General features: G+C 43.9%; 12 protein-coding genes across 14 annotated transcripts; 4 read left to right on the top strand and 8 right to left on the bottom strand.

Annotated features, from left to right (window-relative positions):
- Nucleotides 1-681: 681 nt before the first annotated feature.
- On the bottom strand, nucleotides 682-3,168 carry BCIN_08g00670 (hypothetical protein). The gene is made up of 3 exons (XM_001552488.2): nucleotides 2,809-3,168; nucleotides 1,579-2,724; nucleotides 682-1,529 (listed from the first exon to the last, which is right to left on the bottom strand). Exons 1-3 carry the CDS (start codon nucleotides 2,845-2,847, stop codon nucleotides 1,389-1,391), a joined length of 1,326 nt encoding a protein of 441 aa, XP_001552538.1. The 5' UTR covers nucleotides 2,848-3,168; the 3' UTR covers nucleotides 682-1,388.
- Nucleotides 3,169-3,208: 40 nt separating this feature from the next.
- Bcprp19 lies at nucleotides 3,209-5,472 on the bottom strand. Its single transcript, XM_001552489.2, has 5 exons — nucleotides 5,410-5,472; nucleotides 5,310-5,354; nucleotides 4,816-5,254; nucleotides 4,310-4,761; nucleotides 3,209-4,251 (listed from the first exon to the last, which is right to left on the bottom strand). The coding sequence occupies exons 1-5, from the start codon at nucleotides 5,420-5,422 to the stop codon at nucleotides 3,770-3,772; spliced, it is 1,431 nt and encodes a 476-aa protein (XP_001552539.1). The 5' UTR covers nucleotides 5,423-5,472; the 3' UTR covers nucleotides 3,209-3,769.
- Nucleotides 5,473-5,613: 141 nt separating this feature from the next.
- BCIN_08g00650 (hypothetical protein) lies at nucleotides 5,614-6,453 on the top strand. The gene is made up of 3 exons (XM_001552490.2): nucleotides 5,614-6,128; nucleotides 6,184-6,283; nucleotides 6,335-6,453. Exons 1-3 carry the CDS (start codon nucleotides 5,743-5,745, stop codon nucleotides 6,386-6,388), a joined length of 540 nt encoding a protein of 179 aa, XP_001552540.1. The 5' UTR covers nucleotides 5,614-5,742; the 3' UTR covers nucleotides 6,389-6,453.
- A 28-nt stretch (nucleotides 6,454-6,481) lies between these two features.
- BCIN_08g00640 (hypothetical protein) lies at nucleotides 6,482-7,918 on the bottom strand. The gene has a single exon (XM_024694339.1). The coding sequence runs from the start codon at nucleotides 7,600-7,602 to the stop codon at nucleotides 6,655-6,657; it is 948 nt and encodes a 315-aa protein (XP_024550128.1). The 5' UTR covers nucleotides 7,603-7,918; the 3' UTR covers nucleotides 6,482-6,654.
- A 1,060-nt stretch (nucleotides 7,919-8,978) lies between these two features.
- On the bottom strand, nucleotides 8,979-10,777 carry Bcrrb1. The gene is made up of 2 exons (XM_001552492.2): nucleotides 10,532-10,777; nucleotides 8,979-10,463 (listed from the first exon to the last, which is right to left on the bottom strand). The coding sequence occupies exons 1-2, from the start codon at nucleotides 10,725-10,727 to the stop codon at nucleotides 9,190-9,192; spliced, it is 1,470 nt and encodes a 489-aa protein (XP_001552542.2). The 5' UTR covers nucleotides 10,728-10,777; the 3' UTR covers nucleotides 8,979-9,189.
- Nucleotides 10,778-10,872: 95 nt separating this feature from the next.
- On the top strand, nucleotides 10,873-11,553 carry Bcmrp17. The gene is made up of 3 exons (XM_024694338.1): nucleotides 10,873-10,960; nucleotides 11,020-11,051; nucleotides 11,128-11,553. The coding sequence occupies exons 1-3, from the start codon at nucleotides 10,937-10,939 to the stop codon at nucleotides 11,435-11,437; spliced, it is 366 nt and encodes a 121-aa protein (XP_024550127.1). The 5' UTR covers nucleotides 10,873-10,936; the 3' UTR covers nucleotides 11,438-11,553.
- On the bottom strand, nucleotides 11,549-13,529 carry Bcdcn1. Its single transcript, XM_001552494.2, has 5 exons — nucleotides 13,211-13,529; nucleotides 13,075-13,118; nucleotides 12,423-12,499; nucleotides 12,180-12,354; nucleotides 11,549-12,128 (listed from the first exon to the last, which is right to left on the bottom strand). The coding sequence occupies exons 1-5, from the start codon at nucleotides 13,289-13,291 to the stop codon at nucleotides 11,690-11,692; spliced, it is 816 nt and encodes a 271-aa protein (XP_001552544.1). The 5' UTR covers nucleotides 13,292-13,529; the 3' UTR covers nucleotides 11,549-11,689.
- Nucleotides 13,530-13,571: 42 nt separating this feature from the next.
- On the bottom strand, nucleotides 13,572-16,504 carry Bcmvp1. Of its 2 annotated transcripts, none has more exons than XM_024694337.1 (5): nucleotides 15,795-16,504; nucleotides 14,996-15,742; nucleotides 14,804-14,943; nucleotides 14,148-14,747; nucleotides 13,572-14,097 (listed from the first exon to the last, which is right to left on the bottom strand). In XM_024694337.1, exons 1-5 carry the CDS (start codon nucleotides 16,288-16,290, stop codon nucleotides 13,888-13,890), a joined length of 2,193 nt encoding a protein of 730 aa, XP_024550125.1. In that variant the 5' UTR covers nucleotides 16,291-16,504; the 3' UTR covers nucleotides 13,572-13,887. The 2 variants fall into 2 exon arrangements, with proteins under 2 accessions (XP_024550125.1, XP_024550126.1); XM_024694336.1 differs by having other exon boundaries at nucleotides 14,148-14,741.
- A 159-nt stretch (nucleotides 16,505-16,663) lies between these two features.
- Nucleotides 16,664-18,335, bottom strand: Bcmrpl10. Its single transcript, XM_001552496.2, has 2 exons — nucleotides 17,963-18,335; nucleotides 16,664-17,870 (listed from the first exon to the last, which is right to left on the bottom strand). The coding sequence occupies exons 1-2, from the start codon at nucleotides 18,265-18,267 to the stop codon at nucleotides 17,279-17,281; spliced, it is 897 nt and encodes a 298-aa protein (XP_001552546.1). The 5' UTR covers nucleotides 18,268-18,335; the 3' UTR covers nucleotides 16,664-17,278.
- A 140-nt stretch (nucleotides 18,336-18,475) lies between these two features.
- BCIN_08g00580 (hypothetical protein) lies at nucleotides 18,476-21,185 on the top strand. The gene is made up of 3 exons (XM_001552497.2): nucleotides 18,476-18,988; nucleotides 19,048-20,709; nucleotides 20,777-21,185. The coding sequence occupies exons 1-3, from the start codon at nucleotides 18,830-18,832 to the stop codon at nucleotides 20,909-20,911; spliced, it is 1,956 nt and encodes a 651-aa protein (XP_001552547.1). The 5' UTR covers nucleotides 18,476-18,829; the 3' UTR covers nucleotides 20,912-21,185.
- Nucleotides 21,186-22,179: 994 nt separating this feature from the next.
- On the top strand, nucleotides 22,180-23,213 carry BCIN_08g00570 (hypothetical protein). 2 transcript variants are annotated; one of them, XM_024694335.1, is made up of 3 exons: nucleotides 22,180-22,738; nucleotides 22,813-22,960; nucleotides 23,015-23,213. In XM_024694335.1, exons 1-2 carry the CDS (start codon nucleotides 22,360-22,362, stop codon nucleotides 22,950-22,952), a joined length of 519 nt encoding a protein of 172 aa, XP_024550124.1. In that variant the 5' UTR covers nucleotides 22,180-22,359; the 3' UTR covers nucleotides 22,953-22,960; nucleotides 23,015-23,213. The 2 variants fall into 2 exon arrangements, with proteins under 2 accessions (XP_024550124.1, XP_001552549.1); XM_001552499.2 differs by having other exon boundaries at nucleotides 22,813-23,213.
- A 1,112-nt stretch (nucleotides 23,214-24,325) lies between these two features.
- BCIN_08g00560 (hypothetical protein) lies at nucleotides 24,326-26,623 on the bottom strand. The gene is made up of 6 exons (XM_024694334.1): nucleotides 26,131-26,623; nucleotides 25,936-26,068; nucleotides 25,701-25,889; nucleotides 25,379-25,643; nucleotides 24,632-25,326; nucleotides 24,326-24,574 (listed from the first exon to the last, which is right to left on the bottom strand). The coding sequence occupies exons 1-6, from the start codon at nucleotides 26,345-26,347 to the stop codon at nucleotides 24,496-24,498; spliced, it is 1,578 nt and encodes a 525-aa protein (XP_024550123.1). The 5' UTR covers nucleotides 26,348-26,623; the 3' UTR covers nucleotides 24,326-24,495.
- Between the last annotated feature and the right edge of the window lie 153 nt (nucleotides 26,624-26,776).

The following is a 26,776-nucleotide window of genomic DNA, read 5'->3' as shown; positions in this document are numbered from 1 at the left end:
CCAAACCTGAAGGTAATGAGCATTCAACAAATCTAGATCTTTTACAATCGAGTTTTGAATTGTAATAACACCAAAAATTTCCAGGAAAAGATTTTCCAAGATGATAAAACGAACCTGAAAACATGCTCACCACCAACCTCGATACCGCCGCTCCCGGAAACCATCACTCGGAAAGTTCTCCCACCAGCCCAGAATATACGAAGATACAATGCCCCATGTCAACATCCTAATTGACGATCCTACCCACTATCTCTACTCCCATTCTCCCATTCCTCTATATGTACCCACTTGGCACTACTACTGATCTCTAATATCTCCATCTGTACATCTGAGTTTCAGATTCAAGCACAGGAGGTAGATTATACAAACTATTACAGACAGCAATAATAGCAGAAAAGAAAAGCAAGAGTAGGAAGGAAACATTGCCAGATATATTGCATACCTAGGTATTTAGATATATCATCATGAAGGATCATGGAATGTTATTAAAGAAAGATGGAAGTAGGGAGGAAAGAGACTATCTATTTTAGATAGGAAAAACCCCTTTTCAGAAAGAAAATTGAAAAGACTTTCGGGCAGAAAAATAGATTGCTAGGGAAGGGAGAAGGGAGAAGGAGAACTACCATATGGATAGACGCACCGTTAGATAAAATGCAAAAGAGTAAGCTAATACCACGCATTTTCAACCCACTCTCCTTCTCATCCATCATTACCATAATGCCCATCCCCCTATTATCGTGCTTCTTTCCAGCCTCCTTCTCTTCACTAATCTCATTCACACCACATCACTCAAGCTCACAGCCTCCAAAAGCGTAACCGTAAAACATAACCATTTCAAATATGTTAACGCAGTTACTTTGTGTTCGCTATGCTGCCCCCCTAATATACATGTTTCCCCCGCTATCATCAGAGGAGAAGAAAAAGTGAGATACATATTAGTGTTTCAACGCTGGAATATCAGGGCATGTTTCTTATTCACTTGCTCATTTTCTCCAACCACTCCAGAGACTCCCGCTGACATTATTTTCCATTAATTTTCCGAGTTTCATGACATAGATTCCTCGGTCTATGCACTTGAGATTACTCCCTCTGTTTCCCAATCCATCCCTTCCCCTTCCCTTCCCTTCCCTTCCCTTCAAAAACGCCCCGGTGTGGAGAACACAATAATATAAGCCAAGCCCAAGCCCGCCGTATGTTGATCAACTGGAATTCACCCCGCGCCCTTGTACTCCATCCTGTAAATGATACCAATGATGCTGAAACTCCTTGAAACTAGAGAAATCGTATGACGATGATTCATGAAATAGTATCCTATTGATTTGGACACAAAGAAAATAAAAGATTGAAATGGCCTAGCATCCTAGAATTGCAGGCTCGAAATTGTGAAGTTACAGGAAAATACCCACCCATCTATCCTTGTTTTTAACAATCGATTCGCATTCATCAACTGCGCAAAGGACGGTCTTGGCCCCGCGGAAGGAGGATATTTTATCGTTTGTGCGGTTTTGAAAACACTTATTGCAGAAGACCTAGTCGGTGTTAATGATGTTAGATAGAAGCGAGGTTAATTGAACTTACATGACCACAATCCTTAACGACCCAGAAAGGATGCTCTTCTCTATCTTTTTTACTCGGTGCCCCACGAGATTTCTTTGCTACTGGCTCCTCGCCGTCCTTTCTATGAATCAATTCTTCTTCGCAACTCGGGCAAATCGCAGTGTCACTCTCCGTGGGGGACCTCGTAAATCCTGTGGGAGCTGCCGGAGGCGCAACATGTTCAGGTTTGTTCTCTTGTAAAGCCACTCTTCCATAATCCATACCGTTTGGCATAGCTGGAAAATCTGCAAATAAATGAACTCCTACATCTCGACCCCCAAAACCTAGAAAATTATGTACGTCCATGATAATACCCGCACCGTTGTCGTACATATTTCTCAATCCTCCAAACGTACGTTCACCATTGGGGCCTGCCGGCGGTGGTCTTTGTGGTTCCATTGGATTGGCACCGAAATGAGCAGGTGGATAACCAGGCGGGGTAGCCCTTCCAGTTCTCTGTCTCTGCAAACGTTCAAAAACTCCAAGTCTAGCATGCATTGGTGGTAGTGGTGGTGCGGCACGGGGAGGTAAAGGTAGAGGCACGGAACGTTCTCGAGAATGGGTTATAATAATAGTATCATCCTCGTCATCGTCGTCGTCTCCTGTAAGATCCACAAACTGCTCTAATCTTGCTTCACTTCTCCCTAATCTCGGCGGCGGCCTCGAGGTAGTATGATTCCGATTGTGAGTTGAATTGCGGCCAATAAGAAAAGGCGAACCTGAGGGTGAGGGTGAAGGTGTGTTGTGACTTCGACTAGGGCCTGACATACGAGCAGTTGCAGGAAAAGATCGAACTGGGGGTGAAGGATCGTCATCTTGATCAGATGTTAAATCAATAACGTTTTCTGAGTTTACTACCGGGCGGTGGCGCCGAGATGATGCTTCCATTGCTCCAACTTCCCCTGCTGGTTGAGTATGCCCACCCGCACGCCGACTGCGCAGACTAGATTGTCCAGGATTATTATTGGCGTTCGGTGATCGTCGTCTTGGTCGTTCTCGGAGGGATGATGTGGCGGCATTAGGTGGTGCAATTCTTGAAGAGTTACCCAAGTTCGAGGTGCTTTCCCGAAACAATTCTGGCGACGATGAAATTCTTGTATGTGATTGGGACATCTCTGCAAGAGATCGCTTTAGACGGAATTTGTTAGCAGAGAAAGAATCAATTAGATATTCCTTCTATCCAAAGGAAAAAAGTAAACATTTGCTTCCTACCTTACGACTTTCCCGAGATCCTAACCATTCATTCTCCATGGTTGATGGTGGAACTCACCAGTATGTGCGCTCGGAGTTTTGATTACTTTTATGAATTGAAAAGGAAAGTAACAACTCTTGACCAAAACCAGGAGGTGAACACAGGTCCTTTTCCTCAAGAAGTCGGTGGTATGTAGGTAATCGAATGTGTCTCTATTGTGGTGGGGGTGTTATGTGTTGTTGTAGTAAGAAGTTGAAGTTGTTCCAGTCGGACCCAATTTGATATAGAACTAGTGACGATTATGAGAAAGTGATATGAGTAAGCGAGCACAATCTACCGTGCTACTGGGTTGCGGTATAATTCATAATTGAACCAGAGTCACACATGGAGCGTAGTAGAGTTTTGGAAAGAATTTACCCTTGAGCGATAGGTGATTTATAATCTTTGTTCCAAATTGGGATTCTTTACCTAGTTGCCACCGCCCCGTTGCCACTCAGAGTATGAATGAAGATGCTGCATCTACCTCCTGGGGCATTATCTACGTAGCATGATGTACTAGATGTGCATTTTCAATGTTCAACCTCGGAAGACCCTTCATCAATGCACAGCTACAGCTACTGCTACGAGAATTCAGTGCAATACAACACAATAATAAATACAAGTCTGAACTGTGTGCACTCTGTTCAATTTATGTTCCCATCACATCTTAAGATAGTTCAACGACTTATTACTATCAATTCTCTATCTTCACCACTTTATCAACCTAAGACTCTTGTGTGCTTGTTTCAGTGCGGGCTGGTCTGTGCCACCACTAATGTTCATTTTGGGCATCCCAATGATGCTGCTCTCCTAACATTACAGTGAAATGCGAAAAGGGGCCATATCCCTAATTCTTATTCCGTTTCACATCTTCGAATCACCAAACTCCATGATATCCACATCCAACGTCTGTTTCCTTTGTCCCCCATCATGCGAATTCCATCATGCAGGCACTGCACCAAGGACATTCACAACCCCATCACTATCAACAGTGATCAAACTCTTCGCCTCCTCGCCCCATTGTACTGCAGTTGCTGGAACAGCTACGCTCAAAGCGTCCGACCAGGATTTAGTAGATTTGGTGTATTGGGAGATTGTAAGCCCTCTTGGCCCGGAAGCTGCCAAAAATTGACCAGTGTAATCCCATTGGATAGCATCAACTGGTCCACCGATTTCTAGAATCTTTGCCTCTGCGGCCTTTCCTTCTTTTCGAATATCAAAAATCACAACACTAGTAGATCCTTTGGCGACTGCCGCAAACCATATACCGTTCTCAGAAAAGGCGACATCCTGAACTGGCCCATCAATTTCGAAATTTACACCAGCGCTTTCTCCTGTCTTGACATGGAATAACTTAATCTGTCCATCAGCGCCGCCAGCTGCAAAAAGATGTCCATCTGGATGGAAAGCTGCCGTTTTAAGTTCTAAAAGATGTTAACGAGGCTTGCGCCAGACAGGTTCCCATTTACAAAATCGACATACCTGAATCTGCATAAATCTGTGTGACTGCCGCTTTCTCAGACAAGTCATAGAAAACAAAGCTCTTGTCGATACCGACAGAGGCTAAAATTTCACCACTTGGATGCAATGCAAGAGCATTCACCGCTCCAGCATGTGATGTAAATGTATGCTCTTCATCTCCAAATACCTTCACCTCTCCCTTTGCAGTAGATACAATGGGTGTGCTTTTATAGAAAGCAGCTCCCGTGACTGGTCCTCCGGCTTCAAATGACTTTGTAATCTTTTGTTCAGTCAAAGAATAGACACCTGCCTCTCCTTTCGATCCACCAACAATTAACTGATCTTCGGTCTGAGCGAGTGAAACGCATCCAGGGTATAGAGGTTCTGAAGTAGAAGTGATCGTAAATTGGCCAATATCTTCAGTGGTAGCCCATCCTTTTGGAACGGGTCGCTTTCGGCGGCTTTTGGAAAGTCTGTATACTCGTTAGCAATCGAATTCATAACTCGGGTCTCGTCAAGTTTCGTACTCGGCTTGTGTAGTATCAACCAGATTCGCCAAATTCTCTGGAAGACCTTGAGTATCAACCTGCATAGCGTCGCCGTTTCCTGCATTTCCTGCACCAATTGAAACCTTGCTCAACGCATCTCTAGCCTCATCTCTCTCCTTCGTCAACCGCGCAATAACCCTTACAGCTGCATCATGTTGATATAATGCTGTCGACAGCTCCTGTCGCGTCTGATGTAATTGCTGTCTTATTGTAAAGCTCTCCAATGCTAATGCATCCCATTCATTTTGGAAAGTGGAAAGGAGAGAAGGAATCGATGTGAGAGTTGGAGGTCTAGGAGTGACAATTTTGGCGGATTTGAGGTCGATTAGATCTGCGATTTCGAGGTCTTCTCCCGTAACTGGATCCTTATGGTTTTCCGAGATATATGATTCGATAAGTCGTTTTTCGAAAACGTTGCCTGAAATCTGTTATTCCTAAGCTCACTGAATAGATACCTTGTGTACACAACTTACCTGATTTCGATGAAGCAACCGGGTGCTGTGGGGCTTCTCCAGATACTACAAAAGGTCAATGGCAAGCACCAAATTAACTCCACGAGCTTTCAAAACTTACTTGAGCACAACATGTTGATTCGCGTTGATATGGGATTTGAAGCTCTAAACTCGCGCCGTGATCCGACGAATAAAAAGATATTTTGAGGTCGCGATCAATCCATAATGACACTAATCCATTTACGGCTTAGTTAATGGATTCGAAGCTCCCGGCGCCGGCCTTGTGTGGGGAATTTCATGTTCTTTAAGTGACTTCATCACACTTGGAGATATATACGGAGTAATACTTATTATTAAATGCTTAGGTAGGTTATATGTTTTTCGAAATATATAAACGTTTGTCCATCAAATCTTCTCATTCTCCCCAAGAGTTTCTCTATCTATATCAGAAACGATGACTTCCATACCTCCAATCGCTGGAATTCCCTCCCTATCCACTGTTGAGAGATCCAGTGTCCTCGACGCCCTATTCGAACCGTGTGCTGCTCTCCATACACTCTCCTTGGATTTGCTTCATACAACCACTTTCGAGTCTTACTCTGATCTTATCGCAAGTGTCGGTACCCAACTTGTTGATCTGTCAGAGAGCACATTGCCAAGTGATAGAGAGTGGCTAGACAAGATTCTTGGTTCCCATCCTAGATTGGGCGAGAAGAAAGTAGACAGTGTACAATCTAAAGCCGAACAAGCCCAATTGAATACTGGGCCTACCGAAGAAGCTGAAAAGTTGAAAGCTCTGAATGAAGAATATGAGAAGACTTTTCCAGGCTTGAGATATGTGTATGGACATGCCTCTCTCCTATAGTGGACAAGCAAGTGCTAACTATGATGTTAGTGTTTTCGTAAATGGAAGATCAAGACCTGTCATTTTTGAAGATATGAGAAGAAGAATCTCAAGAGGGGATATTGGACTCGAGAGAAAAGAGGCTATTCAGGTACGCTGCATACGAGATTTAAGAATGATTTTATAGCTAACTCCAATGCAGGCTATGTGTAATATTGCAGTAGACCGCGCCTCCAAGCTCCAAAAAGCATTATGAAAACACTTAAACTCCAATAAATCCAACTATTTATGCGTTGATACGTTTTTGGATACTCGAGAACACATACCCATGCAAATGCTATGACGTCGATCAGCCCCCCTCCCAAGTTTTTCTGTATAGATTTCAAATTAAGATTGCGGGCCTTCACAGGGCCCCCGGCAAAGAACCTCATCTATCATAGTAGATAGTCCCCAACTCTCCCTCTGAGATTGCCTCCATTGTCAATCCCAGTCGATTATCGTGTTTCTTCGTCCCACAACCAGTCACCCCACCGAAACTCCCATCTCTGCACCTCCAAGACGCACAAAATAGCTATCATGCAATCTCCCCTCCTCCCTCAGCATCTCCACGATTCTCTCATCTTCAGGCGGACTCAGTGGCTGCTCTTGCATATCCTCTGGAGAAAGTCCATCAAGCGTATCAAGGTACTCATACTCATCTTCTCCCTCTTCCGAAGAACACATGACATTGAAATCACTATAAATCATCTTCTCACACCCGTCCTCCAATTCATCCATCAGCATCTCATCTTCTGAATCTAAAACATCATAGTTCGACCTTCCAAGTGGACTCGGAGGCAACACGAACTCACTACACCTTTTGTTCTGTTTTTCCTCTAGAATCGCCCTTAGATGCATATCCACATCCAACAATGTCTGTTGCTGTCGCTCACGAAACATTGACTCTCTTGCCCCATGCATCCGCATCTGCAGCCTGATCCGATTGAAAATTGCCACCTTCCTTAGCACATTCCGTCCAATTCCAATTTCTTTCTTTCCTTCACCTTTCCCATCTCCAAGTCCCCCAAGCCTTTTCAATCCGCCAACACCCTTCACACATACTCCTTTCACGCCAAATATTCTAGCATGCTTATAACTCGCAGGCACCGAAAATGGTCTGCTCAATCGCGACGTAATAAGATGAAGACGCAATCTTCTCTTTTTTCGTCCTGGTCCTTCATTCACGGCATTTGCGTTCAAGTTTCCATCGACATCTGAGAGGGGGCGTGTACGCTTGGAGCGATAGGGAAGACATGGAGAGGGAGAGGCAGAAGCAGAGGCAGAGGCAAAGGTGAATTTGAAAGTGGCATTGGGCTTGTTAGGGTTGAAGATGCCGAATTGAAAGGAAGGAGATAGGGCCTCTGAAGTTTGCGTTGCGATTTGGGGTTGAATGCCGAGTGTAGTGGAAGTAGTATTGTGCAATGGTATCATGTCCACATTTGATTCTATTCAGCGTGTGTTTGCCAATTTGGGCAATGGAGTGGATTGGAAGAGGTGGTTATAGAAGTATCTTCATCTCATTTCCTGAATGATGGAGGAAAGTAGTAGATGGGATTGGAAACACTCATTTGGTATAATCTTCTTCTGGTAATGACGATCAACTTTACATCCTTTGAGGTTGTATTGAATCGTCGAGCCCGGTTCCGGATCGGTCAAGCGAGCAATTGAACTTTAGATTCCGCAAAACAAAAACCAAAAAGCTTCGTAGCTTAAACAAAACAAAAGAAACAAGACAGGAAAAAGAGCCGCCATCACCCCATATCATTCTCACAACACTTTTTCCACAGCTCACCCCGTCCTCTGTACAACATGCGTGCGTTCCACCACCTTTGCGGAATTTGCGGGGAAAGGTCATCCTTACGCCTGGCCACCAATACATCTTCTAGCTCCTCGAGAGGCTTACGGGGTTGGAAGAAACCCTGTTGCTGACTTGATCACGAGGATGCTTGCATGCTGGCAATGCTGGCATCGTCGATGCGAGAGAGAAATCATACCGTGCACGATATCCCAATACCAAGAAACACGAGACGCGAACGAAAGAAAAGGAAGGAAAGCAAAGCAAAGCGTAGCGTAGCAGAACAAAACAAAGGAAAGAAAAGATGTAAGATCGATAGATCGAAAAATAAAATGACAGGATAAGATACCGAGATAGATGAGAGGAGAGAGCATCCCTCTCGAATCTCGAATCTCGAATCATCTGTTCGAGAGCACGCTAGCTGCAAAAGTCTTCACGCCCAACTTTACATTAGTTTCCCAATCCTCACACTACACTACTCCACTAAGACATCGACATCTACATCTTCTTCAGCTAAACAAGTATCATATTCCACCCTTCCCTCCGGATCTCATTCTCTAGCTTCCTTACACAAACCCATCCACCCATCCATCCATCCACCCAACCATTTATCCATTCCAAGCTTCAATAGTTCGCCATACTAGTCTGCTCCTATTGAGCCTCTAGCTTCCAGCCTCCAGCTTGGTACTTCTACCTAGCAATCCTTAGCTTCCATCACATTTCCAGAACTCTCCTCACCCTGAATCCAGCTCGTCCAGATCCAGACCATCCCCATTTCCCACCCACCATTAACTAGAAACCGCCCCTCGCGCCAGAATGCGGGGGATCCATGCGTACGAAAAGAGTAGCCAGTCTGTCGATCCAACCATTGCTTGGAGATAGAGAGCTTTTGTCCCCTGTAAGTAGAAAGTGGCGGGAATCCGCTAGAATAGAATAGGCAACTCCAGATTTTCCCACGAAACGATGTAACCCAAGAAAATCCCAAGAGTGAAGAATATTTTCACCAGGGGAGTGTATCTAGGTAGGCAGTTCTGGGATTTTCCCGGAGCTTCCCCATGCCTGTTCGGTGGAATGACTGTTGCCTACAATTTGCACATATGGTTCATCATCACGACTCCAAATTTGAACCACAGATAGTAGATGTTAAACTTTTTTTTCTCATTGTACTTTTAACCAGTTTTATTTTTCATGTCTTCTCTTTCAAGAGCCATGAGCCTCAACATTTAAACACTGATTGTCTTAAAAACATTGAAGTTCTCTCCAGTTCCCACAAGTGCTCCTGGGATCTGTGGATGCCAATGACACTCCTTGACCTTCGCCATATAATGCACAAATAGCAATTGTGGAGGAACATCATTAACTCCACCTGTATCCTTACTCTCTTCATCATCCAACTCGACTGCCAAATCCCACAGCGTTAGTGTGTCATCACCAGCTGCAACCGCCACGATACTATCATCAGTAGGATGCCACTCCACACTTGTAATTTGTTCTTTGTGGAAATTGAAAGATGCGACTGGAGACGGCTTAGCCGGTTCAGAAGTCTTTGAAGGTTTCCAATTTCGTAGATCCCAAACTGCCCAGACTCCGTCGTCGGCGCCGGAGGCAAGAAGATGAGAAGTTTGGTGCGACCAGGACATGACGTTTACATCTGTTTCGGAAACCTGGACTGTAAGTGCTGCGGTTCGGGATTTACTTCGGATATCCCAGACTTTGATTGTTCCGTCGCTGGACGCGGATGCGAAAACGTTCTTTTCCGAAGGACTCCATTGCAATTCCTCGATACTTCCAGTATGGCCTGTGAATGGGCGTGCGTCGGCTGACCAACTCTCTCCGGCAGTTCTTGTAGAGACGTAAATCTTGCCATCATTATCTCCTGTTACCAACTTTCCAGTAGATATCAAAGGTGACCAATCAACGGCATAGCCTTCCGATTTGTGCATTTTAAGAGTAGCCAAAGCTTTATTTTGTTGCGGAGTGATAACAGTGCCTGGGGTATCAAAAGAGGATAAATGAGGAGTAATATCGTGAATAAGAACCTGACCGGATTCGCTCATCGAAGCAGTTAGGGTAGTGGGAGGCCGCGAAGAGTCTGAAGCGGGTATTTGATGCGAACGTATTCTGTTTGTAGTAGCAGTAAGAGGTATCGAAGCCGATTCAAGGATAGGATCCGAGTCTTCATCTTCATCTTCATCCGATTCATCTTCGCCCTGTTCTCTCTCCATTCTACTCAATCCACTAAACTTCATGACCATCAATTGATTTTCCTTTTCCCGTTTATGTTCGGCTTGTGTTCCTGCGACTGCATACATAGTAGCGGGGTATGTTTTGCGATTGTCACCCAAGCCGTCCTTGAGTATGTCGAAGGAAAGACAAGGCCAAGGGGTACTAAGAGCGTGAAGCATTTCGTATGTAGTAAGATCGGGGGATAATGTCTGTCCTGGTTCCAGCTTATTCCTACCAACTATGAAAGTTTGTTGATCGACTTCCATGGCCTCTATAAGCACATTAGTAGGATTCCCACAAATGCGCACTCGCAAAAGCTTCATAACTGCTTCTACTAACCTGCTTCTTCAGCCTCTCTCTCAGCATCAGGTCTTCCATCAACACCTGCCTCCAAAATCTCATCTTCGCTCTCATATTCATCTTCGAATTCGTCCTCAAACTCTCCCACACCATCATCCAATTCTGGCTTTTCGGGCCTCTCTCCCGCCTTCAAGGAGAGATCCATGTTCTCATCTTCAGCTGGGCGTTTCGACATTTTGTATATGCTTGTTGTAGATAATTTGGTAGACAATTTGCGACCCTCTCAGAAAAAATAATTGATAGATTGTGGGGGTTTTCTTATCGTCACAATCGCAATTCAAAATTATTTTTTAGCTTCGGGTAATCTGAGGTTAAACTCCGACGGATTCCTGAACAATCCTGAGTCGATGCCAATGGTATCAGAATTTGAATGTAGCCACCAAGATGTTGTATGAGCTCGTCGCAATTGTAAGTTTCTCCCAGATGGAGTATATGACAAGAGAATGTACAATCTAACAAACCTTTAGGTTCGACCCGGCAACCTCGTCGAGGTCAAAGAGTAAATCGCCTTTCAATTTCCCCTCCTTCCTACCTACCTCAACAATTGGGACTAACCACTCATTCCTCACCTACAGAATTGCCCGCACAGCTGGTTCCCTCATCCTCAGATCCGGCGGTACCATCCGCGGCATACGCAACTGGGGAGTCTCTAGTCTACCAAAACGAACACGCAAACATCAAGCACAATACCATGAAGGACATTACTTTGTCATGAGATACGACGCCTCGAGCAAGACGCAAGATAACGTACGGACAACTCTCGGGTTAGATCCACGGATGATAAAGTTCAGTTCGGTGAAGTTGGGAGACGGCACATTGGAGAGTTTGAGTAAGATTGGTTCGACTATTCCTTGGACAATGGAGGAACATACAAAGGAGAAGTGAGCGGTTGCATGGTATCATTTGTGTTGTATTAGTAGGCGTCAGAAGGAAAATGCGATCAACATTCCCATGCCAAAGTATGGAGGTTGAATTTACATTATAGAATTGAGGGATTGGTATTTCCACCTCACATTCTTGTATGGTGCTTGAAACGCCAGTCTGCTACCTAGAACGCCATTGCACAACCAGGAATATGCTTCGCTGCAGGTAAAAAGAAATCAAAATGCATCCCTTCTAGAGCTTTATCGTGCCTTTTCAATCAGTCTCCATCGTCTCTCCTACTTCCTCCGAATCTCCCCTGTTCTTCTTTACCCATGCAACAAATTCATCAATGACACTTGGCCATGCTGAATCTTCAGTCCAGAAGCTCAGACTCTCATCCTCCACTGTCTTTGCATGAAATTGATATGTCTGGTTCCATAAATCCTTGTTGACACTCTTCTTCCAATTCTGTCCGAGGAATTCCAACCATAGTTTGATCCAATCCGTCGAGCCTGTCTTCCATGTCCTTCCCGGAGAGTTGAACAAAAGCTCCCAGTATACACTGGCGAGTTCTAATGAAAGAGCTTTCTGTCCCTTCTCGCGAGCACAGACAAAGGTGTGCTTATATACTCTCTTGAACAAGTCCACGTCGGTCGACAATGAATCTTTGGCCTTTGAAATGTATTCCTTTTGCTTGGGCAATGTATCAAGGCTGTCCAAAAGTGTTAGTAGCTGAAGGCCAACATTGTGGGGGATGTATTACCCCAAGTTTTTCCATCCTTCGACAAAGCCATCTTTGGTCATCTCTCCTATTGATGGTACTTGAATGATTTCGCAGGGGATCAAAAACTCAACACCTTCGAGGTTGATGCCCAAATCATCCCCAAAATACTTCATAGTGCCGTCAACACCAACCATGTCGGCATCATCGTTGGAAGCTAGATCACCAATGGTCAGCTTCTTCTATGTCCAACTGCTTTGAAGAGATATTATTCAAGATACATACTGCGGTAGCTCTCAAAAAGCCTCGTCAAGGATTCCTTTTCTTTTGCTTGGGCAGGGGTACCATTTCCTTGGAAGAAGCTATTGTAATTAGACTATTAGTATAAATCGTGGAGATCTGAATTGGTGCATGAGCTGGCAAATTATTGACTGGTAACTTATAGTATCCGTACTCATGATCATATACGGAACCATACTAGACATCTGCTATCTTGAATGTGGACTGCGAATAAACTGTACAGCATCTCACTGCAATGGATGAAACTGAACAGCTTGTATCTAGAGCAAACTAGAGATAGCAAAGTAGAATAGTGATGAGTTGTGAACTGAACATAGCCGTCTAGATTGGCAATCATCCAGTTAAAACAACGAGCTTGGGGGCCACCGACAGCGAGTGTAGACAGGCATCCTCGAGTATTTGCTAGAATCTCATGTATGTTCGCCCATCAAAATCCATGTACGAGAACGCTTTTGACTTGCGCCGCGTATCCCGATTATTTACTCGAGGTACCATCGTAGTTCAAAGTCATGCCAAACATTGAGGAGGAGATCGTGTGTCGAATCGTAGTCCATAGTCGTAGTCCATAGTCATAGTCCATAATAATCGATATTCGTTTCCCGCAGTTATAGTTCTAGGAAGTAAAACATTCGCTCACCTATCACATGCTGTTTCTAGCTTCCATCCCGCCGATTTAAGAATCTGCGAAACAGGACTCGTCAGTAAATGGTTTATGTTTTGACAACTTAGGTGGAGAAGCTCAAGGCAACAGGCTTATATATCAGTTTACTTACTTTCAAAGCATTTCTTTCAGAAACTCCAGTAATCTGCATGAACTCATTGAGCATGGAACGTTGTTGCCCATTTGGAGGCATCTTGAAAAAAAGTTCCTCTATATTTGTTGTTTATTGAATGTCTGGAGGATGAGATGGCGGGGTTGTGAATTTAAGAACATGGGCTTTTGGTCCGGCCTTAGTCCCGCAGCCTAGTGCAAAATAAAGTTATGGGTGTTGTATTAAGATAAGAAAGATGGTTTATCATAAGCGATAAGTGTTTCAGGTTGAGTCTTAGACGAGAACGATTGTTTTGGACAAAAAGGGGAGATGTCTACTCGAAAGTTTGAAGTGGCATTTTAATCAGTTTTGTATTATATACTGGAACGACCAGGAGGAGACAATTTCAAGACTGCTTATTTCTAAAAACGTGCTAACCCCACCTATTCAAGAACTTCAGGAGATCATTCAAAGTAAACAAGAATTAGTATGATTGATTTGTATCATTATTACTGGCCCTCATCACCGTCATGGGTCTCACCCACACACCAAATCACTGTCCATCCCAAACAATATTTAAGTATACAAGTATGACAGACGCTCGAATAAATGATCCCCCCAAGAATGAATGCTGCTAATGGTATCTAATGTGAGTTTTGAAAAGAACGCAATGAAAAGCAGCTGCCATATAGCCCTTCCTAATCCCCAAGTGGCATACTTTCGAGCTCCTCTTCCAGTTGTCTCCAGTTATGGGCTTGAAGCTCCGAGTATTTGACACGTTCTTGTGCCCAGTCTTGACTTAGTCGACTGATGTTATATTGTGTTGATTGGAAGTAGCTGAGCTCGTCTCTTATGCACTCTTTAATAAATATCCCTCGTGCATGCTGAGCTACAATAGACTCCTTGTCCTATGAATCGTTAGTTATTGTAAGTTTCAATTATACTTTGTGGAGCTTACTTTGATAATGGCTTCTGTGACCTTTTCAATCTCTCCTGGCTTAACCATGTTTTCAGGCTTTGATCGTATTGTCACTAATTTATTCTCGTTGTTTTCAATCCTGCGTTCTAAATATGGAATATTGTCTTTGTCATAGCGATCCCGACGCTCGAACATATCTCTCATGCTCACAAGAGAGTCTCGTTGCTTCTTCAAGTCTTCTAGAACGCCTTGATCCCAGGCCTTGGCCTCATCCTCGAGAATGTTCTGACTGTTGGAAAGATGCTTGGCAGTAGAATGAAGACCCTCGTTCAACAGTGGCACATCATTGGTATCGATAGCATAGGTGTCTTGGGAGACATCAGTGAGCGATTGCAAGCACAGCGCCATGCGTAAATGATCTGCAGCCAGACCTTCATTGCGTTTTGCTAGGCGGTCCATAAGATTGCACATGTTAACATAGGCTTCTGCAGATCGTCGGATACCAGTTCGAGTCTGAGCGAAGAGATCGTTCAGAGTAGGAGGAAGAGAGTCTTCTAGTCCCGGAGGTAGTGGTCGTCCAACAAATTCCTCCTGAACAGATATAGTAGCCTGCTTTCGCCAAACAGCAAGCTCCTGATGCTAATTAGCCTATACTTAGTAACAATATATGAGATGTAAGAGAAGTGAGGACTTACTGTTGGAACAGTCAAAAACATTATGACCAATTGCTCTTGACTAAGAACAGGGTGTCGGACAAGTGCATTGGAAAACCGTGCTAATCCTCTTCTGCGCTTCTCCATAAATGAGCTTTCTGCAGCCAGGTGATTTCCATTTACTAAGAGCCCCTCAGGTTAGCAATGAAAATCTGGTGGACAAGTCGAACATACCTGCGACTCTCTTTGGGGGCAGAAGTGGCAATTGTCTGAAAGGGAATCGCTTTTGTAAGCAATCTAGCAGCCAGACAAAATCACTATATCTTCTCACAACCTTACTTCCTCTGCGAACAGAAGAAACTTGATAATTATGATGCTGGAATAAGAACATTCCCTCTTTCTCAGCTAACAGAGTGACGACTATATTCTCTTCTGCTCCATTACTAGTCACACGACCACCGCCAAATGTGCGGGCTGGAGGAGCAGCTTCCTCTGGCCGCTCCCCCTCCCCACCATCACCGCCGAATCCACCACTACCGCCAACTGGTGGTGTTGTCGAGTTATTGAAATTTGGATTCGCATCATAGGAGCCCCATCCTCCACTCGCAGGCTCCATAGGAGCACTTCTAGACTGCTGACGCCGATCTTCATTCGATGGTCCTGTAGAAGTATTTGTAAACCCACTTACGGTTCTCACAGGTTCGCGCACTCCATTTGTCGGGGCTCCATTCGGTCTGGGAATAGCGTGATTATGACCTTTGTGAAGAGCCGGGCTTCCCCATGGGTCGGCTTCGGGAAATTCCAGGGAGTCTTTGCGTAACATTCTAGATTGTGGAGGGGACAATGAGTTATGTATGGATGGTACAGATGGTGGGGTTGCAGGTCGTTGGGTAGGCTTTGTAGTTGATTCATCGGTCGCAGAAGATTCTACATTCGCGGTTGGTAAATTTGTCAAGCCTGCAAGCTTGGGTACTGGGAGATCTACGCATTTATCAGATTAGAACAAGCGAAAGTGAATATCAAAGACACTGACTCCTTCGTCGCTCATCTACGCCATCAAGTGTAACGTCATGAACATCCTCTTCTTCCTGAGCCAACCCGATCAAGGCCAATAGTACGTTAACCTCGTTCCGTTCTAGATCTTGTGGTTGTGAATTAGGGGAAATAATCTTCATGATCCAGCTCGACTTCTCGGGGCCCAAGTCTGCAGCATCTAGAAGTTTTGTCACGCCGGTCCCACTAAGTCTTCCATTGGATTCATTGCCATCCTTGAGTATATCATCAAAGATGTCAATATAACTCTCGGGCACATCGGATGTGGGAAGAAGATTTTTTAGTAAACCTCCCCGATCTAGCTTCTTTGGCAGTGATGTACCCCATGGCGAGCCTCCCGAAACATCGTCGTCATCTGCGAATAGTGAAGATTTGGATCCTGGGGTTGAACTTGGCTCGTCGTCGAAGAGGGATAACCGCGACTTTGACGGGATTGTTGCGCCAACAGGCTCGTCGGAATCTCCGAATAGAGACATTATAACCCTAATATCCTATAGGATGTATAACTATGTACAGTAAAACAGAATTGAATAATTTCGTATCGTAACGCCGTTATCATAAGTGATTGTTTTGGGTATTTTGGAAGCTTGGAAGCTCTAGACGCGGAAAGCTTGGACATGCTTTCTCATCATGTAACCGCGCATATTTTAGTATACTACCTAGGTGGGACTGTGGAGGAGGTATGGATCCAAGTGATAGGAAACTCAAATTGAGAGATCGATTTGGAATCTTGGTGATGTTTAGAATTATCTTAATCTGGTCTACTACACGCTATTGAATGTTCAATAATTTTTTAATATTAACATCTATGTATGAGTGGAGTCACGTTTATATAGTCATAGTGAATGATGTCGTCTAAACATGTAGACCCCTTTAATTTATGCACAAGATCCAGGTGGTGGTTTCTTCGATACTTAGATTTCTCGTCTTTAAGAAGCCTTGGCACATGAAATTATCACAGCTACTCATCATCTTGGTGATAGATCGTATAGTCACTGTGAGATCAAACATCGGGTGTTGTAGATATATGAGTAGGCTGTAGGATGAGCAAACATAAGACTACAAATGTCTTTACACAAAACGTTTGATGCTCGATCACTGATATATTCAGTCTGCGGGGTACTATTTGAGGGTTCATTACACATGCAAGCATTCATCTCTTGATCAAATATGACCTGGCTGCAAAGCTTTAAACCAAACCATACCAGAGCAAGATGAGAGTCGACCACCTGACTCTATATTCCGTCCTTGCTGAATCAGAGTATGGTATACTCATGGAGAGATAAGAGTATTTGTAATAGCCGGAATGAATCAACAACATCTGTTGCCTTCAGTTCTGCAAGTTGATAGTTCAATGAATGGCGTTCTGTCATCAATTTTTTTTTTTTTTTTGCAAAACTCTTGCTCGATCCGTATCGAAATACGTCATAGCCATTACATATATTTAATATACAGTGGCAACATTTACCATATCCTGTTGGCACTCGCTGCAGCACCTGTACCTGTCTTCTTCGATTTCTTTTGGAAATTTCCAGTTCGTGGAGCCCTAAAGAACAAACTTGGTCCTTGGCCCTCCTCCACGGTATGACTTAAGTAGCCCCTGTGCGCCGGATCTCTATAGTATTCGATATCTTTACGACTTGTGGGATCTGGCAGGCGGTAGGAGAATGGTGACGCGGCAGCAGCGGCTGTGAGAATTGGAGAGTCGCTTACCAACTGGGCGTCGATTGCTGAAAGTGGGACAGAACTAGAGACAGATTCTCCCGCTAAAAGTCTCTTAATCGCTGGTTTTGTATAGAATCTGGTTGTGACTGTTCCTCCAAGCGCCTCCACGGCCTCGATTGCTGTCGCCGAAGCGCGAGATACCAGAATATTAATTGGCGTCTTCAACTCCCCCTTGCCTCTCGCTAGCAGCTTTACTCCGTCCTTCACTCCGTGCAAACATCGAGAGTCGGCCAATTCCTTCAAAGTAATGGGTCGTGTGGGATCAAGTCGACCTTGATCAATCCAATCTTGTATGCGATTAAGATTTATTGGGGACATATCAACGGAGAAACTGATAGGTTCGTTAGCTACAGTTCGACATGGAGATCTCTCAAAAAGAAGTTTAAATCTCAATTGAGTGTAGAAAAACTTTGGAATTCATACTGATTCTCAAACCCCCTCACACCGTGCACAACATCTTGTGGTGTTTGACCACCCTGGAATCGTGCTGGTACTTTTCCATGCTGCTTCTGACCCTTATGACCACGTCCCGATGTCTTTCCCTTTCCCGAAGATGGACCTCGACCTCTTCGTATACGTTTATTATACGCCCCAGAGTTGTCCGACAAAGATGAAAGAATCGAAGCGTTCCTTGCTTGCATCAATGGTGCAAGGAATGCAGCCAAAGGCGTGGCCAAAGCTGGCGTCGCGCGACAATAGGAAGCGAGCGCTGGTAATCGTGGAGGCATGTTGTGTTGGAGGAGGGGGGAGGGGGAGGGGGTAAATGGAGAGGTCTTTGTCAATGTTGAACCTTACCAAGAGGTTCTGAATTAAAATTGTTGATCTGTCTGCTGATTGGCTCATTGTGTTGTCGAAAAGAATTGCTGCCGCTTTAAGAAAAAACCAGTGTTCGATTGTTTTCCCCAGGGACTCCAGTACCTTATCAGACAATCCCCAGGGACGGAGTAGAGTCGCTCAGTGGACCAACCAACAGGCCAACCAACCCAATTCATCATCGATCGAGTAATTTACATGAAAGTAATTCGACCAAGAAAAGGAACCGGCAATTTCTCTTCTTCATGTCGTAACCTCACACTATCTATATCTGCAACTTGCGAACATACAGTATATAGTTTGAAGCTTACCGGATCTCTCAGAAACTCCCCCTTCTAATGGACTGTTCAATGCTACTATCGTCCCGAGCCCTTTTATGACACCAAAGAATCTTCCTTTCCACCACGAACTCGCATGCGCGCATAATTCTACACAAGGACGATATACTTGAGGGAGTGAATACGTCAAGCCGGCATCATGGGACTTGGCAGCGGTCAGCGCCGGTTCTTCCTCTTTCTAGCCATTACTGGTCTCGTAATACTTCTTTTCAATCTTTCCATGCTCTCTGGTGCAGATGTGCGATCAAAAGTGAAGAAGATCCCTATACCAGGTTTGAAAAATAAGCCCGATTCAGATGTTAGTACTGCCTTCGCCTCTTGACCTAGACTTATGTGTTAATCTTGGATTCGATATAGTCCTCAAAATCGCCGACGTCGCATCAAGAACAAGAAGTGGTGGGTGATATTGCAGACCAACATCCTATCGCTGCGCTTATGAAAGAAGCGGATGAAGCATTTCGAATATACGATGAAAGCAGATCAAAAACTTTCAAGGAAACTGTGTCAAAGTACAGAAAGAAATATGGAAGGCACCCGCCGCCAAAATTCCAGGATTGGTATAAATATGCTCGCGACAGGAATGTTTACAATATCGACGACTTTGAACAAATAATGGATGATCTACGGCCGTTCTGGGGAGTCGATCCCGCTATCATTCGGTCCCAGGCGGCGCATCTTCCCAGTAATGGTGACAGTGTTTCTGGGATTCACATACGATCTGGGAAAGTTTGGAAGTTGAGCTATGAAAACTGGAGAGCAGAAACTATGAAAGAAATGATTGAACCCTTCGTCAAATTTTTACCAGACATGGATATTGCCATGAACAGGCTAGATGAGCCACGTCTAGCAATACCATGGGATGATCTCCAAGTTCTCCTTGCCAACGAAACGGCTAGCAGAATTATGTTGCCAGAAGCTGTTGCCGAATTCACTACAAATATGTCTGGATTGTTCCAAAAGGGAGCAACTCTTTTCCAAGATGGGGAGACTGAACCTTTATTGAAGGACCCAGAGTGGTTTAGAGCACCTGGTCGACAATACATGCTGATCGCAAAAGAAGCCTGCCCTCCGGAATCTCATGCCAGAGGCTCAATGTCTAAATCTGCTGCAGAAGCCACCTATAAAAGTCCGGAGGGAGGATTTATTACAAATTTTAACCTTTCTTCGGATCTTTGTACAGTCGGTCCTGAAATTCAAGACTTACATGGATTTCTATATGCAAGCAGTACAGTAACGGCCAGCAAGCTGCCATTGCCTGTATTTGGAGAATGTAAAGTCAATATCAACAACGATATTCTGTTCCCCGCAAATAAATATTACGAGTATGATGATGCTCGATACGCCTACAACCCAGCAGGTGACGTGGGTTGGGATGACAAGGCAGACAATATGATTTGGAGAGGTGTCACTTCTGGCGGAACTAACACGGCAGAGACTTGGAAGAGGATGCATCGTCAAAGATTAGTTCTACTTACCAATAGCACCGTTATGAAAGATACCAATGTGAACATTATGGCCATGGATCCTTATACTCCTGGCACATATAAACCTTATGATCACTTCCAACCTAGCGAATTCGCCACCAAACATACGGATGTTGGATTCACCGAAGCTGCTTCCTGTGTGCCAAACTGTAGTTTCTACGATGATGTCTGGACCTACAAGCCATCTGTAGAACTTACCGACCAATTCAAAAGTAAATATCTCATCGATGTCGACGGCCATTCATTCTCCGGACGTTGGCATGCATTTCTCAAAAGTAAGGGTTTGGGTATCAAAAGCACTATCTTCAAGGAATGGCACGACAGCCGATTATTCCAATGGAGACATTTTGTCCCATTAGATAATCGGTATGATGAGTTGTATAGTATCCTTACATATTTCATTGGGTTAGGAGATGCAGACTCGAAAGGAAGAGATGGAAAGCCGTACGTACAAAGACATGATTTCGAGGCAAGAAAGTTGGGGAGACAGGGAAGCGAATGGGCCAATAAGGTTTTGAGGAAAGAGGACATTGAGGTGAGTTTATTCTCGAATTAATTTACAGACATCGTCAATCGGTTGTGCTAATTCAGCCTCGAAACAGATCTATCTCTTCAGACTTCTAATCGAATACGCCCGTATCATCGATGATAATCGAGATAAGATAGGGTATTCTGGTGATGGAAGTGAGCTGGACAAATATGATAGCAAAAACCCGGTTACTGGGCAACATGGGTAATGATTGAAATGATTTGGAGATAGTAATACATGAGCGTGGCGTTTAGGCATGCTTCATTATTCACACGAAAGGGAAGCGAGAACTTAGGGGTAATGAGGTGCGGATGATATATTGTGTCTATAATTGTATATGTGAAAAAATGTATGAAGGGTGGCGGTCAGCTTCGGTAACTTTTGTACTATATCCATCTCCCTACAAACAATACCTAGTTAATTACTTAATTGAATGATATAAACCAGGGGGGGATTACAAATATAATGGAATTATTCGATCACTGCGAAAAATAAAATGCTTTCCACTGTCAGCATATTGACAATTTGCACTAGCGGTCACCTCTGCACTCAAAGCAACAATACTCAATGCTTCCTCAAAGTGTCTCCACCCATCTCACATCTTACATCTCTCCATCCCGAACCCATCGCCCAAAGTCCAGAATCTCTCCGACCAAGCTGACCAACGGCCAAATCTTGGCGTCCGAGGTCCTCGCAAACATCATCTCCGAAGCGAACAGGCATCTACAGTTTAGTACAGTATCTCCAATACGAGCTTTCTCGCTAATGCACATCGTCTGCAACTACATATTATGCTTATTGTAGACCTGCGTTCTTGGCATCGATAGATGGATAGATAGATAGAAGGATGGATAGATATTCAAGGTTCAGGTCCGCGTCCAGGTCCAGGTCCATTCTTTAGGGTTGCTCGCCCGGGTAGACAGGGAAAATTTTCTACAGCGTAGGATTTCTATGTGTGTATGCATGTAGAGGTGATTTAGGAATGTGCAGGTTTAGACTACGGTGTACGTACGTACCTCGGACGCTGAGATTCGTGCGTGTAGGATTGAGTAGATTGTAGATTGTAGATGGTGGGGTGGAAGATGGAAGATCTGTATGTATAGGTTCGGTTCTCGGGCGGCTTCCTCCCGGGTGCCAAGAGGGGCGGTTGATTGCTTGGTTGCTTGCTTGTTTGGTTTGTAGGAATGGGATGGGTGAGGGCGGGGATTCGCTGATAGTAAGCAGACATGCGTATTTATGTATGTATGTATGTATGTATGTATGTATGTATGTATCTTCAATAGACTCACAAAAGGATCTGAAACGGAGATGAGATGAAGGATTTACTATACATGATTACTATGCGTCTTTCTCTCTCTTGGCAATGAAGAAAAATCACTTCTTCATTTGTGGAAAATTGGTGATGGGTTGGGGTGAGGATGCTATTGGAGTTGACGTGCTGTCGCAAGCCTGCAAGTGCAGACTGGTGGGTGGTGAGATGAGGGAGGTGGCTTTTAAATATAAAGTAGTTGAATTATCTACTTCGATTGAGTGAGGATTGACTTTCTGGTTCATTCGTTATTGTCTATCTATCTATTCGCCCAGCATCCAGCATCCAGCATCCAGTCTCCGTTTCCAAGCAACACCACCCCAAGCAAGACCCACCAAACCACAACCATGAAATTCCCCATCACCCTCCTTACCCTCAGCACTCTCCTCCCTCTCATCTCCGCCGCCACCAGCGCCAAGTTCTCCCTCCTCTCCAAATCCACCTACACACCCTACAACAACGTGCATTTCGGATCCGTGGGCTCCGTATCCGGGACCCTCGTCGCCGGTCTCCAGCCGTTCCAGACTCTTCCCGTCGGAGGAACAATAAACAATGGTGTGCTCTCGTTCATCGGGATGGATCCATCGGATGATGCTATCCCGGCGTATTTTATCCACGGCGCCGCGGGAAGCTGGGTGCAGTTAGATGTGTGGGCGAGTCCGCAGACGGGGTATAGTTTGGATAAGAGTGGGAATTTGTTGGTTAGTGGAGCGGGAGCTTTTTATGGTATGTTTCTTCATGATTTGCGGTGTGTCTAGAGACTGATAGGGTTTGCTTGCTAATGTGTAATGATCATCTAGCTTGTTTGACGAATACGGATTTCAGTACCGGTGTTATTGGAGTCTTTTATACGACGGCTGGAGCGCCAATTCCAAGTGGTTGCTATGTGATTCAGTTGCAAGCTGTGTATTGTGAAGAGGATCTCAACAATTGCGCGTGAGCAAGCTGGTAAGCTACCTGTGTGTAGGATCTAATATGAGATGATAAAATGATAGAATGCAGAAACGAAATTCATGAATCCTTTTTGGCGGCGGTCAATGTTTGATACGTTTGGATATAGCCAAGAAAGAATCAGCCAGTTGGTTGAATATATAAGTTCCGGAGCAGATGAAAATATAAATAGATAATCTGAAATAGTAGATATTTCAGATTCAATTTGCAAATATCACTCGAAAATCATAAACTGCTTTACCCTCCTCCAATCTCAGCGACATTTGACATGAACCATCTAGTGAAATTTTCTCTTCCACTGCTATTCTCACGCTTGGAGATGAAGTGCAGTAGTGAAGCAGGCCACGAATAAGTGCGAGTATTCTGCGTGATGCAGGACTTGTTAAAACCCCAATCTTTTTTCTCTAGTTAACTTTCATGAAACGAAACTTCCCTAGTATTTCCCCTCTGATCTAAAGGTAGTAGGTCAACATGATTTGTTAAAAACATGATTCACTTAACGGGAATAAGAACTCATGATCAAAATACAGACCCAATCACCTTGCAATCTAGCCAAGAGTGGAAGTCCTCTGAAGTAACATCTAAGCAGTTAACACAATAGTTCACAACGATCAAAAACTCAAATCTAGACTTAACGGTTCACTCAGCTCCATCTATCACACATACACATTCCAAGAAAGTTTCGTATCTTTCAAAAATGATGTCGATTCATCCAGTAGCATGAAATGCATACATAACAAACCATTTAACAAATGATCCCCGCTTCCGTGTACTATACACTTAACCCCGCTAATCAGAAGCCAGAGACTTCAAATTCCCAAGCCAAAATTTCAGATTGATTATCGAAAGAGATGCCAAAGACATATCCCTCAACCATTCATGTGAAAAGTAGAAAAATGCACGTCTGAAATTTCGAAATGAGCGCTATATCTTCTACGCACCCAAATCGTTCACTACCAATACTGTGGCTGGAAGAATTCAAAAACTTATCTCCGATTGAAGGACTGGAGTGTATCCTGAAACCTGCATTTGAGAAAATCGGGGTTATCGAGTTTGTTGAAATGCTTTGATAAGTCCGAAACTTCAGGTGGATACAGTGTTTGGATCACAGGAGAAGGAGTGGTGGGATAGAGTGAAGGAAAAGGTGGAAGATATATTGCAGTACGAGTGAAGATAGTTGAGATATTGGAGTAGTGAGTGATGGTTCACTTGTGAAGAATGATAATGACATATCCACTTATAGTCAGTTATCGATGACTCGGTCTCTTGAGTCTTGATTCCAGTCGGGGGAAGCGAGTGTCCCTAGAAGCTTTAGGGAAAGTCCAAGCTAGAGTTGTATTTTTCATATCATTGAATTCAATTTGATAATGCAAATTTGCAGTGAAATTCTCAACCATTTAATCTAAATACTGATAGAGTTGGAAGTATGAGAACACTCGCTTTACGCAACCACAACAGCAGGCAGTCTATGTACTGAAGCCCGACTATTAAAATTAGCTATTGTTGATGTACGAAATAATGTTTGCATCAATCTACAATAAGGAAGAACCCAACAAAGATTCCGTGGCCTCTGAACGAGATGTAAATTTACAATCGAAATGTAAAGGATGGCTAGATAACTAGTAAGCAGTCTCCCAAGCACAGAAATATCTAAAAAGATAGTCATACCTTGATAAACCCGTAGTAAAACCAACCACTGGCTCAATTTCTTCGCCATTCGAATCCACAGCCTTTGAAATATCGACTGTAGATATTAAAGTTGCCAAAACAATCCACACACTCGCTAATGCTAGATGACGTCCTACACATATCCTGCGGCCAAAACCAAAAGGTCCTTTGAGATATGGTTCCCCAGCTCCACCTTGTTCGACTGGGATATATCGATCTGGATTAAACGAATCGGGATCTTTGTAAATAGTCTCATCTCGACTCATCGCCCATGTGTTGAAAAAAACATTCGTACCCTGGGGAATAAACATCTCGTTGTAGATATCATCCTCAAGACTTTTGTGTGGGACGCCAAGAGGAGATAGAGGTCGCCATCTAACTATTTCTTGAACAATATACTCAACATATAGAAGGTCTGGATGTTCTCTGTCTTTCAATGAAGGAAGACGATCTAGCCCAATAGTTTGATCGAGCAAACTTCTTGCTTTATGGAATACAGTAGGGTTAAGTAATAAATTTAAAATGCCAACTAAAGTCGTTGCGAAGGTAGTGTCTGATCCTGCAATAAATATAGCTGCAGCGGAACCATTGATATCTTCCATGGCAAAATCATTTGGTAGATGTTGAGACTCTTTTCTCTCATACCTCTCAAGCAGAGGATATACGTATGAAGAGCTTTGAGCTACCCCTTCATTCTGTTATGGATTAGAAATTATCAACAATATCACGGAAGGTTTAACAACATACAAAGTCCTTGCGCGCGGCAGCAAATGGGACATCATGAAGACGTTTGATCGCATATCCCCAATTCCTCGCATGTGTTATGGCTCTCGAAGGAACAAGCCAGCGAGGAAGGTTTCCGAGGAAAGGAAAATAATCAATGACAGTCGCTCCTGGTGATCCACCATTTCCCGTAGCATTGATTGCATCCGCTGCAATTTTGATGTATTCGTCATCATCATTCTTTAACGTAATTCCAAATGCTACTCTCAATACAATAGCAGAAGCAAACCTAACAAAAGTGAGCATGATTATCGCAGAGACTGAGATACTGTTCGAATTACTTTACCTCCTCAAAGCAATTTCCCAGTCATCAGGCCGTTGCGCAATAGTATGAAGAGCCTGTCGTGCTTCATGTTCTTGTATTTCTCGGTATTGTACGACACTAGTCTTCGTAAACGCTGTCTGTAAATGTGTTCTGTGTGCTTTGAAACGTGATCCCCATGGGAGGAATGTCAAAGTTCTACCCCATCCCATACTTTTCCAATCAGCTACGTAAGCGCGAAGGACAAAATATCACTTACACCTCAAATAGAACAAATCGAGGTCGGTCACAATAATTAGCCCCTTTCCTTGAAAGAAGTTCATCTGCAGCTTTAACAGTATTCAAGACCACAACTGGAGTGAGGAATTGTTTGAAGTATAGTATATCTGTGCCTTTTGGTATGTATCAGCATATTGAAGAAGGACATGATAGATATACTAGGTAGTTTACTTACTGTATTGTTGTGATAACTTTTGATAGTACAAGTGCGGGTCGTCCGTGGGAACTAATCGGATATGTCCTAAAATTGGTTCTCCTGGAGGACTTGGTGGGAATGGATATCGTGATTTCTTGAAGAAGGTTCGCCAAAAGATTGCAGAGATTGTGATACCTGCTGCAATGACAAGAAGTGCCATAGATGACACTCCATATTCGAATATCATATTGATCATGATAAAATCTTCCTACAAGAATATCGATATCGCACCTAGGAGTGAAGACATAAGATCTATAAAGTGTGAAGTCCTACCTTATAACAGTGGCTTACAGCAGCAGCATGTCTTATCTCACTTGTTCGCACGCCATTCGAGATCCTCACCCGGGAATGAATTCGTCGATAAAACAAACACATCCAATGAAAATAAGCATCTCGACTCAGGTCGCAGTACCTCTACTCTTTGGGCAGTGAGCCAGCTCCACAATGTGAAACTGGATGCAGCAAACGAATCAGAGATTCTATTTGACGAAGCAATCTAAAGAGCTGCAGAAGTTCGATAGCTTGTTTACCGAGAGAACTACGGTACGCGAAAAATGCCTTAAGCGCAGCCCGCCAACCTTCATCCGATGTCCAACTTCACCACCACGAACAAACATCATGATTC

Source organism: Botrytis cinerea, chromosome 8 (genome assembly GCF_000143535.2).
Source record: "Botrytis cinerea B05.10 chromosome 8, complete sequence".
In the NCBI taxonomy this organism is placed as follows: domain Eukaryota; kingdom Fungi; phylum Ascomycota; class Leotiomycetes; order Helotiales; family Sclerotiniaceae; genus Botrytis; species Botrytis cinerea.
The sequence above is the reverse complement of the archived record's forward strand: the minus strand, read 5'-3'. Positions and strand labels throughout refer to the sequence as shown.